This window comes from Gasterosteus aculeatus, chromosome 17, assembly GCF_964276395.1.
Source record: "Gasterosteus aculeatus chromosome 17, fGasAcu3.hap1.1, whole genome shotgun sequence".
Classification (NCBI taxonomy): Eukaryota; Metazoa; Chordata; class Actinopteri; order Perciformes; family Gasterosteidae; genus Gasterosteus; species Gasterosteus aculeatus.
The window spans coordinates 17,833,314-17,853,507 of record NC_135705.1 but is presented as its reverse complement, the minus strand read 5'-3'; the positions used below and the strand labels follow the sequence as shown (position 1 = coordinate 17,853,507).

The window sequence follows — 20,194 nt, the reverse complement described above, 5'->3', positions numbered from 1 at the left end:
ACAGATCCCACTGAAATGCAGTGCCAATAACGTACACTGTATGAAGGCGATGTATTTATCTTTGTGTTGAGAAACGTGTGTGTGTATCTACATGTATATAACCCCTTGTCTGTTTCTCTGATAAAGGGCAAATAATTGAAAAGCAAAGATATACTTTGGATTTCAGCCAAAAGCAGCAACATCCCCTCTAAGAGCTTTATAAAATTCAAACAATGAGTGAAAAATAATACTGTGTATGTGAGCCTGGGTCGCAGACAGCAGCAAATCCAACATTATAAGAGATAAAAATGCTCTTTTAGCTGTTACAGTTCATAGCTTGTCTCCTTGATCGATTTATCATCAAAACTGAAATGCTTGTTAAACATGAGCTTAGATTATGTTTTCACATAGCACCTATTAGAGCAAATATGTCTGACAGCACTAGACCGCTACCATGAAACATAAAGCCAAGTATTTGGTTGAGTACACTTGCACATACAAAATTAATAAAAGTACATTACAGAGCCATTCCCAGCAGAGCGGTGCAAAACCAATACAATTAGGGAATGCATAGCCTTGGGTTCATTTCGATTCTCCAGCTATCTGAAGTTGCTCCGTGAGGCATAAAGTAACCTCCAAAACTAATTAAAAAACAGAAGGAACTCGATTAAAATAAGTAGAAAATGCATCAACTCTTTGTCACCTAGTAAACGTGAGACCAGTGAAGGGCGAAATCCAGCTTGATTAGAGGGAAAGATGCTGAGAGAGAAACCAAAAGGTAAACATTCCATACCATGAAGAGACAACTTATAATCAGCTCAGTAAGATAACACGATGGGAAGTTATTTCTACTATTCCGCTATAGACTAGATATGATTAGAAACATCTGACAGATTGAAGATGCCATAAAAAAAACTCCAGCTCGCATTGACTGTTTCCAACGGTTCAAACGCGACACGTTGATGCATTAAGTGTGCCGACCGAATCCAAGTCTTCTTCTTCTTCTTCGGTAAAAACCTCGAGGACTCGAAAGCAAGCGGTCGTGTCCACACTGTCCTTGCAAATACAAGGACACAATGGACGCGATGGCCAGTGCCGACGCGGGAATGACAAAGCGCCAGAGACTGCACCACTGAGGCCTATTTTAATACGACGGTTCAACATACACGAGGCCTCATGTGGCACCGGCAAACATTCGCGACATGCTGGATCTGCGCCTTGAGCCCGTGCCCAGCCAAGTGTTAAATCCGACTTGATTTCAGAAAGGAGCCGAGGTCGCACAGAGGCCTGTTTGAGGAACTAATGGCAGCCGGGCAATTAAATGAAGACGTATTCTCTGGGCCTGAATCAAACAGGACAACCAGCAGCACATCTCATCACGACGCACAATCAAACTCTCCCGTTAGCGGAACAAACGACCAGCTTGCCACAAGCAGTCAATTCAGCTTGTGCAAATAGTTCACCCACAAAATGACGGGAAAACAACCGTTACTCCGGTAATCAAATCGACAAATCGGTGTAGCGAAGCGCATAACTAAACCAACTGGGTGACAGATGCTGCAAATACTAGGAGTGCCTTACCTTTGAAGGAGAGGAAGATCCGGGGAGCGGAGAGGGGCTCGTTGGAGGCGGGCAGCGCCCCTGACGAGAAGGCCAGCAGGGCCAGCAGCCAGCACACTTTCTCCCACAGCATTGTCCCTCTGCTTGTTAACAGGGCAGAAGGAGAGTCGAGGAGCTGAAGGGGGCAGATGAGCATCGGTCAACGAGCAGGTACTTTAAACCAACTGCAGCGACAGCCACTCAGCTGAAATGTGCAGTCTTACAGCTTTTTGGTGCTTTGGTCGTACGTCATAGCAACACGGATCATCAGGCAACAACACAAGTGGATCTGTGTGCTTCTTTAATGTTGCCGTGCACGGACTGTGTATCGTGGGGGAGGATAAAAGCTTTAAATCTGGACCAGGTGATATTGCAACCACCTGGAAATAAATAGTTGGTTCACTATTGATTTTCCATCACGGCTACATGGGTTTGGGGATGATCTCCCACCGCGACGTGCCTCTGTGTGCTGCAAAAAGCAACAGTGTGGACGAACGGGCTCCGCTTCCAGCCGCCTGCTCCTCCCCGTGCTCTCTTTTCTCACACACAAATAACTGGTCGAGAAAACGTAACGCGTATCAGTGTTGTGCACAAGGAACTGAATTTCACCGAGAGAAGATCCCCGGTTCAACATGCGCACGTGAGCCACAAAAGGAAGCAGAAGTTAATTATGTCCCCATGAAAGGATTCAAAGACGCTCCAAGTTATCAGCATGCGAATGAGGTGGCACAATTATGTATGTAAATATATATATATATATATATATATATATATATATATTTACACACGTATACGCTTACAGAGACATACAGGGTTTTAGAGAGGAGGTTGATGTAATCATCCATTCATCTATCTACTCGTAAACGTGGATTTGAGGCTGAGGTCAAACTGTCAGTCGGGGTTTAAGATCCAGTTCCACTTTGAGCCCTTAAGGCACAACTCCAGAGCAGACCTTTAACCAGAAGAAGCGTGGCCCGGCTCGGAGTTACTGAGGACAGGAACCCGACCAGCAACAGAGGAGCTGGTTAGAACACTTACATCCGAGGACTGGGAATATAACAGACAGAGAAGATCTCATGCAACAGAAACTTTCCGTGCGTCGTGCATGTTGTGCACCCAACGCACAAGCGCGCGCGCACACGCACACGCACACACACACACACACACACACACACACACACATCTACACGCTCATGTAGTATGTGAAATTTATATTTGACAGTGCAATTGCCCATTTAAAAATATCCACCACGCACCAGAAGAAGATCGACGAAACACAAGGTATTTTGCATAAAATAAACTGTTCTCAAAATTAAGACTTTAAGTATTAAACATCTCGGACAAAACGTTTAACGCATATTTTAAATAAAAGCGCCACGATGTTGCACATGAAGCACGCATCGTTCAATTCGACCCCCCCCCCCCCAAATGTGTCTTATTTCTCCTCCGGTTCCACGCGCACATCTGTATCAATACGGATACTGGACGTGACTTTGTGTGAAAACATCAGCCGCATCAACGACTCACCTTCTCGTGCCGTCCCGTGAATATTGCCTTAAAGCCGGTCAACATTTAAAAGCATCCACTGCGGGTCCGTGGAGCTGCTCCGTCCTCGCGCAGCAGAACCAAGTGTATCCGCGATTATCCGCCAGAGCCGAACAAAGCTCGGATTTAAAAATGAACTTGACGCAGCCGCTATTGGCCCGAAGTGATCTCTAAATGCAATCAACACAGTCTGTACTTTCCCGCTGGAAGGAGGTGGGATTTGGGGTTTGAAAACAAAAGAGTTGCTCCTGGAGAGGTGCGCGTAACCACGCGGCGGCGGCGGCGGTGCTCAAGTGTGTAGTGCGGGGAAAGCGGCTCCTGCAGGTGGATCCGCCGAGGTCTCCCGGCAGTGGACACACCCATCGGGGGAGGGAGGGAGGGAGGCAGGGAGGGAGGGAGGGGACCCACCTTAGCATCCATGCGCCGCGTCCCGCCCTCCGAAACACGTTGCACAAAGCATGTCTGCTCTGCATCTTTGTCTGGAGGTGAACTCTCATGTGATGACGAAGTGAAAGCTGCCTTTCAATGACTTCTGCAGACTCACTCACATATTCATTTATTTAGGCTATAGACTTTGTGCGTACGGAATGTTATAGTTTGTGATTTGTTCCCCTGAAGTTGATTCAGAGTGTTTTCAATGAAACCCTCAAAAGAGCCTTTCTAGAATTATGCAGAGCGTTTTCCAGTTTTCCAGTTTGTTGCTTTAGCATTTGGAAATGTTACCAAAGGTAAACATATTAAGGTCAAGGTGAAGTCACATGCCGAGAAAGAATGCCGAGGCACGCACTTCTCTGGAGCTCTCGAACAACAATTACAATTTAAATGAAAATATCTTCATGAGTTTATTGGATATTAATCACGCAGGACACACGTGATAATGTGAAATGGACTTCACTTTGACCCAGAGAAGCAACATTTCTCTGAGAAAACCTCACAGTTGTGAAACCTGTGTCCAAACTGCAACTGTCTTGAATGTCCAAAAGAAGCCGGAGTATCAAAATAGTACTGAGATAATTACACAACTTGTTCAGACTGCGACTGCCGGCTCCTGGTTTTTATTTGCTGCCTGCTGCCAACATTGGATTGGGCTGAGAAGCGTTCAGATGCCCGGTCTGAGCCAAACAATTGTTCAGGATCTGCTGGTATTGGCACTCTCACAGCATGGAGCAGTGTTTGCTTTTCGAATGAGACACGAATTACTTACTACATTTTGTCTCAAAATGGGGAAGAGAAAAAAAAATAACCGAGCCGCGTGGTTTTAAAATGAGGAGAAACCCTTTTTAATCGACGCAAACAGCTCGTGCGTGACTCTTTGGCACAACAGGAATGTGGCCACATGTTCACATAAAGGAACAGTTGAAAAGTGGCCAGATGGAGGTATGAGGTAGATTCATGCCGACACCTCGTAGTCCTGACGGAGGGTCGCTGGCTCTCGCCTCAGATAGGCATCAGATATTCATAGGCAAATGGAGCCTTAAATCTTTTAATCTCGCTCAATCCCTCCCTTGATCACGTCGGCTTACTCTGCTTCTTATCAAGTCAACGCACAACGCAGCTGACGCCCAGTCCGCATGCTTATTATTCCATAAACGATAAATATTGCAGCGTGGGTTTCGTGCACGTCTTGGGGAGGACAGAGACGGAACGTTTTGAGGATACAATTTCTTTCTTTTAGTGAGTGATGGCTGTCGAGTAGATGTACTGTTTCCTTCGAGTTACTGGAAAGATTGTGTTACAGCAGCGGCCTATAAAACCTACAGCACTGGAACTTACTAATGGGCTCCATTTGGAAAAAACAAATGATCACAAATGGCGAATTACGTTCCGTGTTTCTTTTGTAACTCATTTTGTCCAAAACCGTGTGTACATTCTGTCTGACATTTGTGTTGCATAACTGGTCCCTTCATGATGAATGGTGGATCTCTGGCTGTGTCTTAGAGTTTTCTTTCCTTTGAGGAACGTCTTAAAAAGGCAACTGTTACATTAGTACGTATGCAAAAGAGGCGGAGCACCTCTGATGATGATCATAGCGGCGAAGGGAGAGAGCTCAGCATCAGCATTTGCCATTAAAAGTGTTAAATTTCCCCCGATACCGGCAAAGAGCTCTGGGAAAAACTCCCCCCCCCCCCACACGCTGACATGCTCACGCACACGATGTGGAAAATATTGATGTGCTTTATGCATCTCGAACGTTCTTGAGAAACCATCCGACTCTTTTTCCCACTCACTGTTTAGGCTGTGCAGGTGGGAGTTTGTGTTTGAAGGGGGGGGGGGGGGGTCTGAGCACCACGCGGCGCACAGCCAAATAAAAGCTTTCATAAATATCTCAAACACGACTCAACAACACGTCTAACAATTCAGATAAACCATAAGATCCTTCTCCCAAAACGTCACATACCAGCAGAGGAAACGTGCGTGGGCCCTCCGAGTTTAAAAGTGTCACTACACATATTATTTTAGTTTCCCGGGCTGTGCTCCTGTTTTTTTTTTTCACTTTCTGTTTGTGTCTCTGTCTCGTAGCCAACAGCTGCATGTTGTTTCTTATATTTATTTTTAATCAACAATATTATTCCCGTCCTCGGGCCTCTGGTGGCTTCACCATCTGTCACTCGCGTGAGACAAGAGGAAAGCAATTATTGGATTCTGGCTTTGAGGAGCGCCCGCCTTCGTAAAAGTCCCTCATGCTTTCCAGCTTTTTTTTTCTTCTTCTCCAGCGTCACTTCCTCCAGCAGCGATCTGACAACAAGTACAACGTGAAAGATAACGATGAAATCAAAGATCCTCCTCGCTTGTCCGACCGCAGAGTCAACTCATTTACAGGAATACTGCAAAAGAAATGACATGAAAGCTTTTTTTTGTCCTGCAGAAGAGATGTCGGGTTTGAAAAAACAAGAATACGGGAGACTTTATTCTCATTTCATTTAATCAGTTTAGTGTTTGATGCAGATATTACATCACTGCTTTCACCGTTTCCACAAAGCAGCCTTGACGCCAGGTTGAACTTCTCTATTTAAAAACGCCATTGTTCTCCCGTTAGCACGTGAGCGCAACGCTGCATAGATTATTGCTGTCATTCTCAGGAGCGTTTGACATTCATTTATCCAAAGTAACTCCATAAGAAGGAGATAATGCGCCACATGAACATTCACGGTGGACGTTCCTGGAAGCAGGTGTCGGCGGGAAACACAAATCCAGGCGGTATAAGAGCCGAGGTCTCCTTCTCACACCAGTTTTATTACATTCAATGAATTTTCCCTTTAACCTTTTCTTGTAAATGACTCTGCCAGCTCACGGAAAGTAATCATTAACAGCTCGTGGCGACCTTAACCTCTGTCCGCTGGCGCCGCCACATCATGGCGAGGCAATTAACAGCTGTTCATTACTGATGAAGTGAAGAAACAAGTGCATCGGCACACTGCTGCGCACATCTGCATGCACGCACACATCCGAATGACCAAGACAGATGTGAGTGCACACAACTGACCACGCACACACACACACACACACAGGCCACACGGAAAGGCCCTCAATCAGTGCAGAATTTAATGAGGTAACTTGTACTCATCCCTCCGCCTAACCGCGAGAGCTGTTGCCTTTTGGTGTGATAAGGTATTAAAAATTCACACAGTTTCTGCGGCGCTTCGACTGGTACGGCAGCACGCTCATTAGCATTTAAATGGAAAAAAGATAACGGCACACTTCGCAGAGTCATACCTCCAACCAAAATTTGGCAGGTGGAGGAGGAAACTTGAATCAGGCCCTGAGAACTTTGCTGGCTTTTAGACACCCGACAGTGTGAATAGACCTTTAATGACTTTTTTTTTTACTTTGCTTTAATCAAGATGCCGCCATGCATGGCTGCCCCGGCGTGTTGGTGCATATTGGTTTTTGTTGTTATAAAACAACAAATTACCTTTCGAGTTCATTCATGCATGCAGAGAGCTTGTAGAATCCTATTGAAACGGCATTTTCTCCATTTACGTGGACCTGATGTGATGCTGGCAATGTTGATTTTAACAATAAAACATCAAAGACCCCTTAAACAATGGAATCTCTGTTATGTTAATACATGTAGAGGCACATCTCATTGCCCGCTTGTTAATCTGCGAATAGCCGAGCACATGTGCAGTTGATCACATGTATCATAGTTTAAATGAGTGCAGCACTCATACATGGCTTTTGATTAATGGCACTTTTCTTCATACGCATTTCCCCTCATCCACATCTGCCTCTGCTTCGCTTGATTGTCATTTTCAGCCTTGTCTTTGTCAGCCTCTTGTCGAACGAAGCTGAGTGTGACTCAGCCGGAGCTCCACGGGGCTAAAAATGGGACAGCTGCCTCTTTTTCCTTTTCTTAAATGACACCAGTTTGTCTCGTTCCATCTCGCTCACATGTCTCCTGCCTGGGAAAATGCAGGGAGGAGGGCAGCTGTGGTGGGATGATTTGGTATGAATTAAAGCTGTTTCCTAACAGGCTCCACGGGGTCTGATCCTGTCCGCTGCTTGTCTGGTGGATTCTCTCCCCCAGCATCAACCCGAGGAGAGCCGGTATTACGTTACATCGGCTCTCCTCTCAGCCTGGACGTTTTCCCCCCTCACAGTAAACTGCACGGCGAAACGATAACAATGGCTTTATATTTAGCATGACTTTGTGGTTGAAGGTGCCCCGGGGTTGGTCGATGGGGGGGAGGGGGGGGGGGTTGTGTAATAGTTTTCCCATGCAGGGCCTCCTGAGGGTCCGGTCTGTCAGTGTCGTTCCTCACAAACATCCAGCCGCAGGTCTCTTGGCAAGACGGAGGAGAGACTGAAGACAGCAAGAGGAAATGACTGTGCTTTTTGTTCGGTTCTGAACCAAAAAGCGGTCAGCTTTTGTAGTGAAACTCGATCAAATGTGCGCCGTGGTCTGTGGGGGGGTGGGGGGGGGGGGTACATGGGACTTTTGTGTTGTTGCCCCCCGCTATTTCTTTCACTTTTCAGTAGGTTCTAACTGATTTTCCAACAGTGTGTTTCTTCTCCGCTTACTGAAAGGCCAGGAAGAAGAAGTGTGGGCTTATGCAGCACTATTCCAAATCAAGAACACATCACAATGGAACATGTCTAATTCCCCTTTAACTTGTATGGAAAGACATTTTAAATATGATTAAGGACAAGGCCATTTCTTTGCAATGAAACCGGCGTATTTGCCTCTAGCAGGGATTAGCTGCAGGACCAGGCTCTGGCAGTCCACCACCTACGCTGAGGAAGCTCAACAACTGTTGGATGGATCCACATTGGGTCCCACAGGACAAATCATAATAACTCGGGTGATCCACTGACTTTGCCTCTAGTGCCACTGTGGGGTTTGTGGTTTTGACTGAACTTGCTCAGCTACTAGATTTGCACAGCATTCATGCAAGCTAGCGCTTAGCTCCAGTGCAGCCTCACAGAGCTGCTGGAATGGCTGCACGAAGTTGTGTCTTTTTATTAGCTGAAAAAGAAAGGGTTGTGTTTGCTCATGAATCTATAAACTGTTTACAATATAACTTAATAATAGTGTTTGATTTACCTTCCATCTGCAACAGCTTTAGTTGGACTATGCCGAGTTCTTTGTCCTTCACCCTTCCCCTCGGCCCCCGTCTCATCCTCCTGTCATCACTTGCTTTGAAATGCATGAAACAGGTGGCTGGAGAATTCAGAATGACATGGGAGGGATGGTGACCAAAGAGTCGTGTGTGTGTGTGTGTGTGTGTGTGTGTGTGTGTGTGTGTGTGTGTGTGTGTGTGTGTGTGTGTGACCATGAGAGAGAGAGAGAAAGGGAGGGGTTGCCCAAACTAATGATGATCTCTGTGAAGACTGTTACCATTTTTATTTCAGATTTCTCTCTCTGACAGAGACTGCTCAGTTTAAACCAATATAGTGACCTGCGATTTTAAGAAGAAATTCTTTTTTTATGTAAAATAAAAAATCCAACCAGGGCCCGAAATAAATGTTTGCCCGGAGAGAGCAAATCTCCCTGGACATCTGTGGCTGTGTTGTTAAAGATCTGGCATTAAGTCGTCTGCAGACACCACGGAACATCAAGAGCATATTCTGAACTCTGTCTTTCTTTGAAGCTTAGTTTTCAATTAAATCAACTGTGGACATGTTGGGGGGAGGAGGAGGGCTCCCTATTTTATCCAAGAGAAGAAAAGAAGTCCCTCTGTGTTATCACCTTCTGATTGCCCCTCGGCCCTCGTTCCTGCCACCACCAAAGGGATTGATCAATCGATTGTCTTGGTATCGTCAGTTCATTATTATTCAGCAAAACAGAAGAGAGGAACAGTCAAAAATTGCCAGTTTTTGTGTCATGTTGACAGTTCGATTGACAATCTCTGGGGACAGTGTCCTGCTTCAACAGCTGCCAGTAAATGGCACATCTGGCCACTGATTCCACTAAGAGCCCTCAGTTGAAGCAGTTGTGGGCAGCCGTTGCAAAGACAGATTTCTTATTATATTAGACCAAATGGATACCAACTCTCAAGTTGGGCAATATTTAATGAAAATATTGGGCAATACTTGAGGAATCCCATGTCTGTCTCCTCTGTGTGTGGTGTTTCTGTCTCTAAATCTAAGGGTTAAAAATAATAAAAGCTGTGTTGCAGAGGTTGCACAACCTCCCAGCAAGATGTGTGTTTTTCATACAAAACAACAAGCCAAGTGAGTTCAACCAAAGCTCGGATGCTCCAGAAGTCTTCTTCTGACCGGATGATGGATTTTGCCCCTTTGCGAAAAGATTTCACATCAGCACATGAACACTAAAGTGATGTTGACAGATTTGACTGTATAAATACCACCGCCTCCACACGCTCGGATCATATTTCAATGCTAATGTAAACGGCTCAGCGTTTCTAGTAAGTGAGTAAGTTGTGTTCTGACTGGAAAGACACAAGCTGGTACTTTTTACACCAAAACAAGGTCGTTTTCAAGTCAAATCCGCTGTTACTGAAAATAACATTACACCGTTTGACACGTTCATTCAGGTTTTTTTCCCGCCGGGGGAATCAACATCACTTCCTCGTCCTAGACATCAATGACATACTGAGCAGCCAACACACACACGTTATGCTCACACACTGACACATCGACACGCAGCCACTCTCCTCCTGGACGTAAAGCAGCAACAGACGTAGCCGGCAAGCTGATTGCAACAGAAGAGCCGATCCGACGGACGGCCCAGGGAGAGGTGGCGCCTGTCATGTGGAATGGATCTCATTAAAAGTGAGCCCCGGGTCACACTTTGATGGACAGGGAGACGTCAGTCATCTGCCAACTAGATTAGCAGGGACAGACGGCCCCCCCCTCCGTCCTGCCTCTCCGCCCCCCAAGAGCCCGCAGCATACCAAGTGGGGCCGGGCAGACTCACGCAGCCTCCTCCGTCGAGCCTCCACCTCTGCCAATCACAGAAACAAACATCCGCCCAAAATCCGAGGGGAAAGACTCCACCTGCGGTGTCAAACGGCCGGCGGTCCTTTTTCTTGCCGTATCCGGCTGTAACCGCTTTGTCTGAAAGTCTTCACCGAACCTGTGCTGCTATTTCTCTGTGAACACCTGATATCACAAAGGCTGAAATACATGATCACTTCTTCATCTCACACAGTTTGGCCTGGAGGTTTTCTCTGTGAAACGATCCTGTGCACACAGGAAGTGATGCATTGTTGGTGTCATGAGGCCTCCGAACTTCCCGCACTTTATCTGAATCAGGAGGGGATATAGCTGTTAGAGATGCCTGGAGAAGATATCATACGACCTGTAACATTAACCCCTATGATACCAAAGAGTACCGGTTATTACGAGCGTGTTCTTGGATAACGCAGGATGGTGCTGAGACGTCGCAGGTCACAAGAGAAAATCAGCTTTAAAGAATGGAGGGATGAGCTGCCTCGGATTTATTCTGAGTTGGTAATAGTTTAATGTTTTTAGGAACATCTGGGATGCTTGTCTGGAAAATAGGTAGAGATGATCAACATGGCTATTGACCCTTCGCTAAACCGTGACCCCTGTTGCTAAGAGTTAAAAGTTTCATCTTTCATCTAAAAAATGAACTTCAAAACATATTTGGTTTGAATACTATCAACAAACTTCATACTTTCACTACCTTTGTCCCTGATGAATCTCTTCCACCTTTTTTAAATCTTTTTTTTCTTCATACAGGAACAAGAACATGCGCTGAAATCATACAGTGACCTACTGTTTATCCCAACATTCCCAAGAGTTCATGTCTCCAGCAATAGACCTGTGGCATGATGCCCGGGACTGGAGCCATGCGTGGCTCACTTTAAAAAGCATGCTAGTCAAGGCTGCGCTAGCTTCACTCGCAGCAGAGCAGGATTGCCAGCAATGTCTGACACGCCGGCCGACGTAATAGGCGGTCCATTTGAATTACATCTAAATCTGGGGCTGGTTGAATTGAAAAAGAGTTTTGGCAAAAGATGAAAATAATTTGAGCTTTTTACAGAGCATGAGGACGGGCGGCACGGAACGCTGCCGTGTTTAATGACCCTCAGCGGCATTTTGATTTGTGACAGCTCACAGAGGTATATGAAGCATCCCACATTCAATCCGCGCTGCAGTCCGATCGGCACGCGATAAGTCATGCTTGATGCGTCCGTGGCTATAAAGGCCAAAGGCAGACGAGACCGACATGAGACAACGTCCTCTCCATCCTCAGTGCCCGGCGGCTTCTTTAAAGAGCACCACCCTCGAGCAAAAAAAAACCCTCAAATCCTCTCTACTGAAAGGTCGTACGGGACAGGAGGTCGTCTAACTGACTCTCTGGATTATGCGGACGCATCATCAGGTCACTTGGGGAAAGTAAACGCATTGATGTCTTTCGGCAAATTGCCCGAGGGGTCAGAGGTGTGCGGCAGTTCATGACATTGTCCTTCTTTTTCGGAAGGATTGTGAATTTTAGACTTTTTTTTTTGCAATATGAGCTACCACAGAAGTCCATGCTGCGGATTTGTCTCCCGCGATGCTCAGGTCATTGGGCTCTGACACGACCCCTCACCTCTCTGCTACTCACTCGCCCAACCGATGTTGTGTAAACTGAGACGTCTGGGAAATGTTAAGCGGCGTGCGTGCTTTGTTGTTTCCCTTTGAAACGTCTCGAAGACTGGGCGAGGCGTGTTCAATTGTGTAGAACACGATAATGAATTATCTCGAGGTTATTAGTGTAATGCGGATTCAATTCAAATGAGCTGAAATGCCTGAGGAATGGCAGACGTTGCCGTTTGTGCAACAAGAGACGAAGAGGGGAAGACAATGCAGCGGTAATAACGTTTACTAATCCCTTACTGAAAGCAGTCGGGGAAAACCCTGCATTTATTCCTCAGGCTCCAGGACCACCAGCCGCTGCATTTCTTTGGCCCCCTCAGGATTGACATGTCAGCACGAGGTTGGGGCTGGATGGGGGGGGGGGGGGGATTGGTGGAAACTGCTTATTATCCATTGACGGACTGAAAAAAATATGGCGGGTGGTGGGTTGCTTTATATTAAATTAGCCAAAGCAGGTTTGCATATGAGAAGTTGGGATGTGGGACTTACAATACGAATATAAACGGTGATGCTTGCACAATATTATCGTGCAGCTTTCCTTTCTGTGGTTTCTTGTTCATTGTTCACGACTAATTTAATTGATTTAAATAATGAAAAGGCTAACTGTGAAAAAACAAGCTCATAAATGGTCTCCTGATTACGGTGTTAATTGTTGCATTCTTTGCTTCATAGATAATAACAAGTTCCCTCAGTGTGTAATCCCCCCCACACGGTGCTAATAGATACTCGGCCTGAGTATCTGCATCTGCATCTTTTTCTCATTAAAACTGTCTGGGGAGGCTGCACAAACTCACAGCTGCCACAGAGGGGAGGGGGGGGGGGGGTAATGAAATGAAGCTCCTGCCTCTCACAGGTTGTTGCCTTATTCACTTCCTTCATTCGACTGTCACTCAGCGAGGATCCCACTCTCTGCCTCTTCCCTTTAACCATCTGTCGTCCCGGGCTAATGCGAAGCGACTGCCGCGGCCACGTCGGGAATCAGCCGCATCTTCGGCGTCACTTCTCGTTAACGCAGGGAGTCGGGGTAGGAGAGGAAAGCTCTCATTTACTATCCATCCACGGGGACCTGGCTGAACCCACGACAGAGAAATTACCTACTTTCAGTAAAACCTGCAGTGACGGGTATTTCTCGTTGCACGGCATTAAAATAAGAATAGTGACACCCTAGACGTGACAGTCGGTTGCCATTAGCTGTACTGTAATTGTCTCGGCAGTCAGTCGCTCCAGGCGTAGATTGTTCCTACAGCTCCCGCAGTAATTTCTAGATCTTTTCCCTCCATTCACACAGCGGGAGGAACCCTCTGCCTGGTTCTCAAGGCCCAGCTGTTCTCGCTGCCTGCTGTTGGGTTCAATTTTTAATATTTATGAAGCTTCAGCCCGACACTCACCTGCAGTGCAGCGCACTCCGCGTGCGAGAGAAAGGGAGGAGGAGGTGGGGGGAGGGGGGGAGAGGCCTCGTTCATGTCTGACAGCCCACCGCGGAGAGACAGCTACCGACACCCCGATGCTTTAAGGCTCTCCTCCATCCTCCCTGCATGCGTGTGCTGCTCGGCGGAGCACGTCAGAGCGGCGGAGCCCACGCGGGCTGATGCGTGTTCACCTGTGGCGGCGTCTGCACCCGCTTGCACACGCCCCGACTGTTATTCTCCTCCCTCCCTCCAGACCCGACCCCGAGTTCTGTTGCCAATGGGCGATGCACACCGTCCGACATTCTGGGATGCTTCTCTTGCAACGAGTCCACGTGGCACAGATCAGTCTCCGAAGTGGATTCGCTTTAACCTGTTTGTGTCACGAGGCTTTAGGCTTTTAGGATTGTGCACGCTTGCTCACACACTCAGGACTTACTGACTGTTAATGTTATCAGCAACAGCTGTGGCTTTTCATGCTACGACCTGTCAAAATGTCCGAGGTGAAAAGATTCCCCAAGAAGTCCTGTGATTTAAACAAATACGTGCACAAATACAATAGTGCCATTTGCATGTAATTGCTGCCATTTAAAGAGATTCTTTAGCACCACACTGTTTAATGCTACAATGAGACCATTGTTTATGCAAAACACAAGACAAAGTTTGGTTTAGAAGAATGCATTGTGTTTTGGGTTAAGGTTGCTATTTCACTAGGCTGTTACAATAATAACCATGTGGTTAAGGTTAATTGACTTATCCATCCAGTCCAAAGTCCTCCCCTTATTCACTGTCATCACCTCACATCCTCCTCCACGGGCAAGAGTCACGATTCCTTTAATCATCAGAGAATTTCGTCACCCGAGGTTGACGTTTTGAGGCATTTGTGAAATAATGGATTCTGTCATTGCTCCCATCCGGTTGAAAGTTTTTTCCCGGCCGCTCGAGCACCACCTCGTTTTAGCCTTTGCAGCATTTCCACACTGACTGAAAGTCTTTCCCGACCCGAGCGGCATGATGATATCTGACCCCGCACCCCCACATCAGCTTGCCATAAAAAGGTTATCTCTGACCCACGGGCATGACCGCTCGGCTGCCCTACATATTAAAGTGGTCATGCTCTGAATTGGGGTTATCCCTGCACCCACTCCAGCAGACCACCCTCGGTTGGTTTCTCCCTGTGTGCAAAATAAATTCGATCTGTTGTGGCAACATTAACAAAGGGACCATGAGTTCATCCCTGCTGTCATGCCATCATTCTTTCCTTTAAAGTTTGCCATTTTTTTATGTGATCTATGAATAAACTGACTCAATAAAAATAATGACAAACTGGCAGAGTGAATGAATTATCATATAATTCTTATAGTTCGAACATAATCTCTTCCTCTTCTGGCTTCTCCATAAATTTTCTTGTGCGTCTTTCTGTGTGTTAAATGAATTCAGAGTTGTGTGGTGATGCAGTGAGTCGGGAGACGTACAGCACAAGCCTGAAGCGCGAGGAAGTCGCTGGGCCGAGGCAGCTGACGCGTCCTGTCACTCCGACCTGGCACCGTCCTCCCTCTGCAGACACAGCTAAGCCCGAGCGCAATCACAGCCAAAGTCCTCCGCTTCACAGCCAACACAGGAAGCACAGCTACCAAACACACACACACACACACACACACACACAAGTTCCAAGATCCACACAGTTCCCCAAACCTTCCCCTTCGGAATACTGTCACCTGTTATGTGTTTCCATGGAGACCGAGCACACTAATGAGCCAAGGTGTGTGTTTCAGTATGTAAATGCTGAGTGTGTGTGTGTGTGTGTGTGTTTACACACAGAGGGATGGGGATGGGTGGGGGCTATTGGGTATAGGGGGAGGGGGGAGAAGCAGCTTGGGTTTTATATGAAGCATATATAAAGAATAGATATTACACAGAAAAGTTCTTAGTGATTGAACGCATTAGGTTAAATAATGTTCCCTGCCTCCATTTTTGATATTGAACTTAATAAATAATACATCTGTGTGTCCAGAGATAAATGAAGGAAACTGCAGCCAATTATCAGTGGAGATTAAGCAGATGGCTTGTTTGGCTGCTAAAATAGGAGTTACACTGACTCTCATGACCTTGAAGACTTTCTGCCTTGTCAACAAGTACACACCTCCAACTTTTGACTGCTCACAGGAAAACATCTCTCAAATGATGTCATATGTCATCTAAAAATATAAAGGTGTTGGAATTTGCCTGCAATATCTTACAATAACATTCTAATAACGACAATGACAATATGAATAGTTTATTTTTGGTGCGATTTAAATTACTGCCATGCTCTGACACGGGTATCCACTTGACATCTAGAAGTGTCGACATGTGGGAGCAGATTAGTGAAGTGGATTAATGGATAAGCCAACACATGTTAATCTAGTGACCTGCGGACTTCATGTAGTGAAAACAAAGGCCGGATCGATTACGTGAAGTGAGGGGGTCTTATAGGAACTGGTAGAAGCAAACATTGGATGTAGACATGGTTAAATATGTCATTATTTGCCCACATATGTTAGCAAATGTCCCCTTTACTGATCGATAATATTGCTCAGTGCAAACTGTGGTTGATGTTACGCAGGTCACATGCTTTAATTAACTGAGCGGAGAGAATTGATTCATTGTTTTTTAAACCAGCTGCACATTGTCACTGTGACTGTGTTGCACATTCCACACCTTTTCCAAAGCACGGAAACCAGGTCATGTAATTTGAAAACCCTGTGCGGAAAGCCCATGGTCCCTTCTCACCATCTGTGAAACGGAGGCCCTCCTCCACACTGGCATGACGGATCCCAGGTGCAACGGCCACAGCACTAAAAAAACCACATCTCCCCAGGATCTGGTCTTTTTGCTCCAATGCAGTTTGTTTGTGTGTACGCGTCGAATGAACTTCCCCTTTTCCCAGTCAGTCAGACACCCACAGGATTTGTGCTCAATAAACTCTCTGCCCTCCGCCCCCGTGAAGGAAGTCCATCATGTGCGCGCCGAGAGTGTCGAGCAGCCTCCGGAGCAGCTCGGAGAGATGTGTGCGAACACCGCACGGTTCACCGCGGACGACCGGGAGGAGATTTCCACTTCCTACGCGGCACGCTCTTCCCTTTCCAGATCCACTCAGGCCGTGTGACATGTTTATCAATGCCTGTAATTAATGTCTGAAGCGCTGCAGCAAGAAGCTGCAGGTAAAGGTCACAGGACCTCGAGGGGAATAATGAACAGTTGAGGAAAATGATTCTCCTCATACACATCTGTTGGACTACTTTAGACTCATTCTGTTTAAAACAAAATAGAACCATATTCCCATAAATCTTGCATTGTTTGAAATGTTCATACATTATAAATATTGTGCCTTCTACTGTTTACACTTTCTATCATAGTAACAGCTGCGGCCATGTTGCTACTGCAGAGGTCGTTGCAGTTTTTTATTTTATTTTAAACTTTCTTTAATTTCTTTAATTTGTGTTTTCCTTTTTCACTGCACAGCCTGTGAGGAGCAATGGTGGGCTCGCTCATGCTACTCATCCAGCTGCAAATGTAGACGGCCTAACATGTCTTTCAACATGATGGCATTTTATTTGGTGCTCCTCGCATCCCATAATCCCCCCGGATTGTTCAACACACGGCCCGGCCGGGAAAGAGTGGCAGGGAAATTGCGCGTTGGCATGCCGGGGCTTTTCACTCTTCATTTACTGCACATTTGATACTGAACTGTGCTCAATGTCAATGACTTCACAACCGCTGAGTCTAACAAAATTAGATTAATACATTCTGGAAATGTCTTGAGACTTTACCTCCATTCCCTCGTAATGACATGAGGAAGAATGAAGGACTATATAATGAACTTTCCTTACTCTCTGTTATTCAGGCCGCCGTGTTCGTGGCGATTACTCTGACTTCAACCCGCTGTCACTGTAGCTCTGCTACTTTCCTCTTCCTTGGTTCCAAGGAGAGTAACGCCATAAATCAAAGCCCAATGAGTTGCCTCGTGCATTTCAGGAGATCACCGACAACGCTTTTGCTCTATTTACTGTCTTTGGTCTGGGTGTCACAGAACAGAAGATTAATGGGATAACAGGGACTTTGTCCCTGTTTGCCTTTCAGACCGAAATGGCTTGTCCACACGGACCACCTGGATGTTTGGACCTTGTAAGTGGCTGGCTGTTGACATCTGTTAGCCTTTTGATATGCTCCAATAATGCAGACCTGTTTGGACTTCTTTGACCAATAATCCTTCAAAATGAAAATCCAAAGTGAAGGAACTTTTATTACCTTCCACCATCTCACTAAATACAATCATTGTACGTTGTGCTGTAACCCTTATGTAATTGCAAATAACGTGGGCCATTGTATATATATTGGGTTTTTCTGATAGTGGAAAACCACCCGGGTTGTCCAGTGTAGCCTGTTATTGTTAATCGAGCTCCAGACTGGACCCACAATCACAGCCGCTTCAGTGCCGTTCTGACAGATTAGGAGAGACAGACCTGCTTCACACCTATCAAGCTGGAAGGATATTTTCACAGGTGAAAGGTGACCACTTTAAATGCTCTCCAATCCCCTGCACATGTGTGGTAAAATACATCACCGCTGCAGGAGAACTGTCAACCTGTGTCAGAATGAATCAAGCGTTGCGACGCGGACGCAGGCACACACGGACATAAATCTGCACATGCATGAAATCCAAACAAATACCTCTTCGCTCAGTGTTGATGGAGCTCCTTGTAGATGGGACCCAGTTTCTGTGTAATGCAGGAAACAGGATATCAAAATTATTATCCTGGCAAGACAGCAACACACAGCAAGTGTGCGCTTGAATGTTTATTGGAAGCATATTGGAAATCAGAGGGGCGATTTTCATGCACTTGCAGGAATCTATAGGAGAGGGATATTCTTTGGAAGTGTTTACAGCTTTACTGACTTCTCCCCCCCCCCCGCGGACTGAGGGTCTCTAATTACAGAAACCGCAGCATACTGTCCGTGCTTTCTCCTCACGCTTCAAACATGATGCTCCAATCACACGCCGTCGTTGAGCTGAAAGAATAGCAGCCACAGCTGTTGCAGTGTCGTCAGAGGATCGTCCAGCAGCATGAGGTCAAAGGTCAGACGCAGCCGAGTTCGTGTTTACATGGACATGCCAGGTATTCAGATTCCCATTAAACAGAGGAATCATTGAAAGGGCATTATATGCTTGAGTATGTGGCCAAAAGTATTCTCATTCATTCACTTGGGCAACAGCTTTGGTTCCAGTTAAGGAAAATGTTTCTGCTACATCACACACTGAAATTTAACTTTAGTAAACATTGTGCTGAGTGTGAGGACGGAAAATGTTTCTGTTCCAACTTCACAACTTCAACCAGCCTGCTTGCACAAAGCCACATCCACAGAGAAAAGTTAAGTGTGACAAAAACTGGCCTGCAAAGAGCTCTGAGATCGACCCCGTCCAACACCTTTGGGATGAAATTACATTCCATATACGAGCCGTGCATTTAGCCGTGTCTCCCCATAACACTAATTCTGCTCTACCTATCTACAAAATATCAAGTTAAAAGGAATAGGTCGGCAATACTCAACTTATTTTTGTAACCAAAGACCAACACCACCATGTTAGTGCATCTTTCAGCACTTTCTGACTTCCCCTTTCTCTGACCCAAGCCCATTTATTAATCATTTCCAAAACCGCGTGCATTGCAGATGTTAGCAAACCTTTCTATTGGGGTCTATATTTCAGCCGTGGTGCCCATGTTCATCATATTAAAGGTGGTCTACAGCAGTGTGGCTCACTGATGTCTTTTTGGATAAAGATTAAGAGCGTTGCCATAAATAAATACTATTTATTACTCTTTGGGTATACAGGTGGTGCTCTTTAGGGAGATGGTGTATAACACAATTACATTAGTTTGAAACTATGCATTTACAACACAATAAAAAAATGAAAAATTACAGGTACGTGTGATCCGTATGATGACCTCTCTCTGCAGTCAGGAGGAAAAACAACGACTGATCATCGGTGATGGCCAGGTCATGCATTCTTGCATTCATGCATTCTTCACAAAAATTATATCAAACAAAGTGCTTTGAGGACCCTGGAGTATTCTCTCAAAATGAATAACATGTCTCTCTTGAACTTTGACCCTCTGCCGTGCTGTTGTGATTGTTTTGCCCCTGTTGGAGTAGATTGCATGCGGCCCTTGATTTGAGCAGGCCTCCACTTTTGCTTTGGACTCACATGCCGGAGAAGAGGTGATGAAGTGAGGGAATGTTAAACCCCAGGAGAAAAACACTTGTGCGGCTCCCATTCTGACCATTGCACTTAGATTTGTAAAGGCATGACACCAAAACACGAACGTTCATGTTAATGTACTGCAGCTGTCTCGGAGTCAGGATCGGAAATTTGAGGCAGCTTCATGAGATTGTTTATGCAAAAACTATAGTGTTTCTCAGAATGCAAGAGAAAGGAAAATGCCTGGTCAATTCTTGATGCTGGCCAACGGCAAATGACATTAAGGAAATTAGATTATAAGAATAAAGCCAATGGTTATCGCAGTGAAGTCTTTTAGCTACTCAATTATCCT

At 45.9% G+C, this 20,194-nt stretch overlaps 1 protein-coding gene across 4 annotated transcripts in view; it reads right to left on the bottom strand.

Moving 5' to 3' along the window:
* The window catches only part of LOC120835488 (semaphorin-3F), a 42,027-nt gene extending 38,419 nt beyond the window's left edge, over positions 1–3,608 (bottom strand). For 2 of the 4 annotated variants that reach the window (XM_040204482.2, XM_078091652.1), the window contains exons 1-2: positions 3,106–3,608; positions 1,561–1,714 (exon numbers count right to left, since the gene is read on the bottom strand). In XM_040204482.2, the coding sequence (XP_040060416.1) occupies positions 1,561–1,714; positions 3,106–3,150 (199 nt within the window). In that variant the 5' untranslated portion in view covers positions 3,151–3,608. The remainder of the gene's footprint in view (positions 1–1,560; positions 1,715–3,105) is intronic. The other 2 variants (XM_078091654.1, XM_078091653.1) reach the window with 2 other exon arrangements.
* Between the last annotated feature and the right edge of the window lie 16,586 nt (positions 3,609–20,194).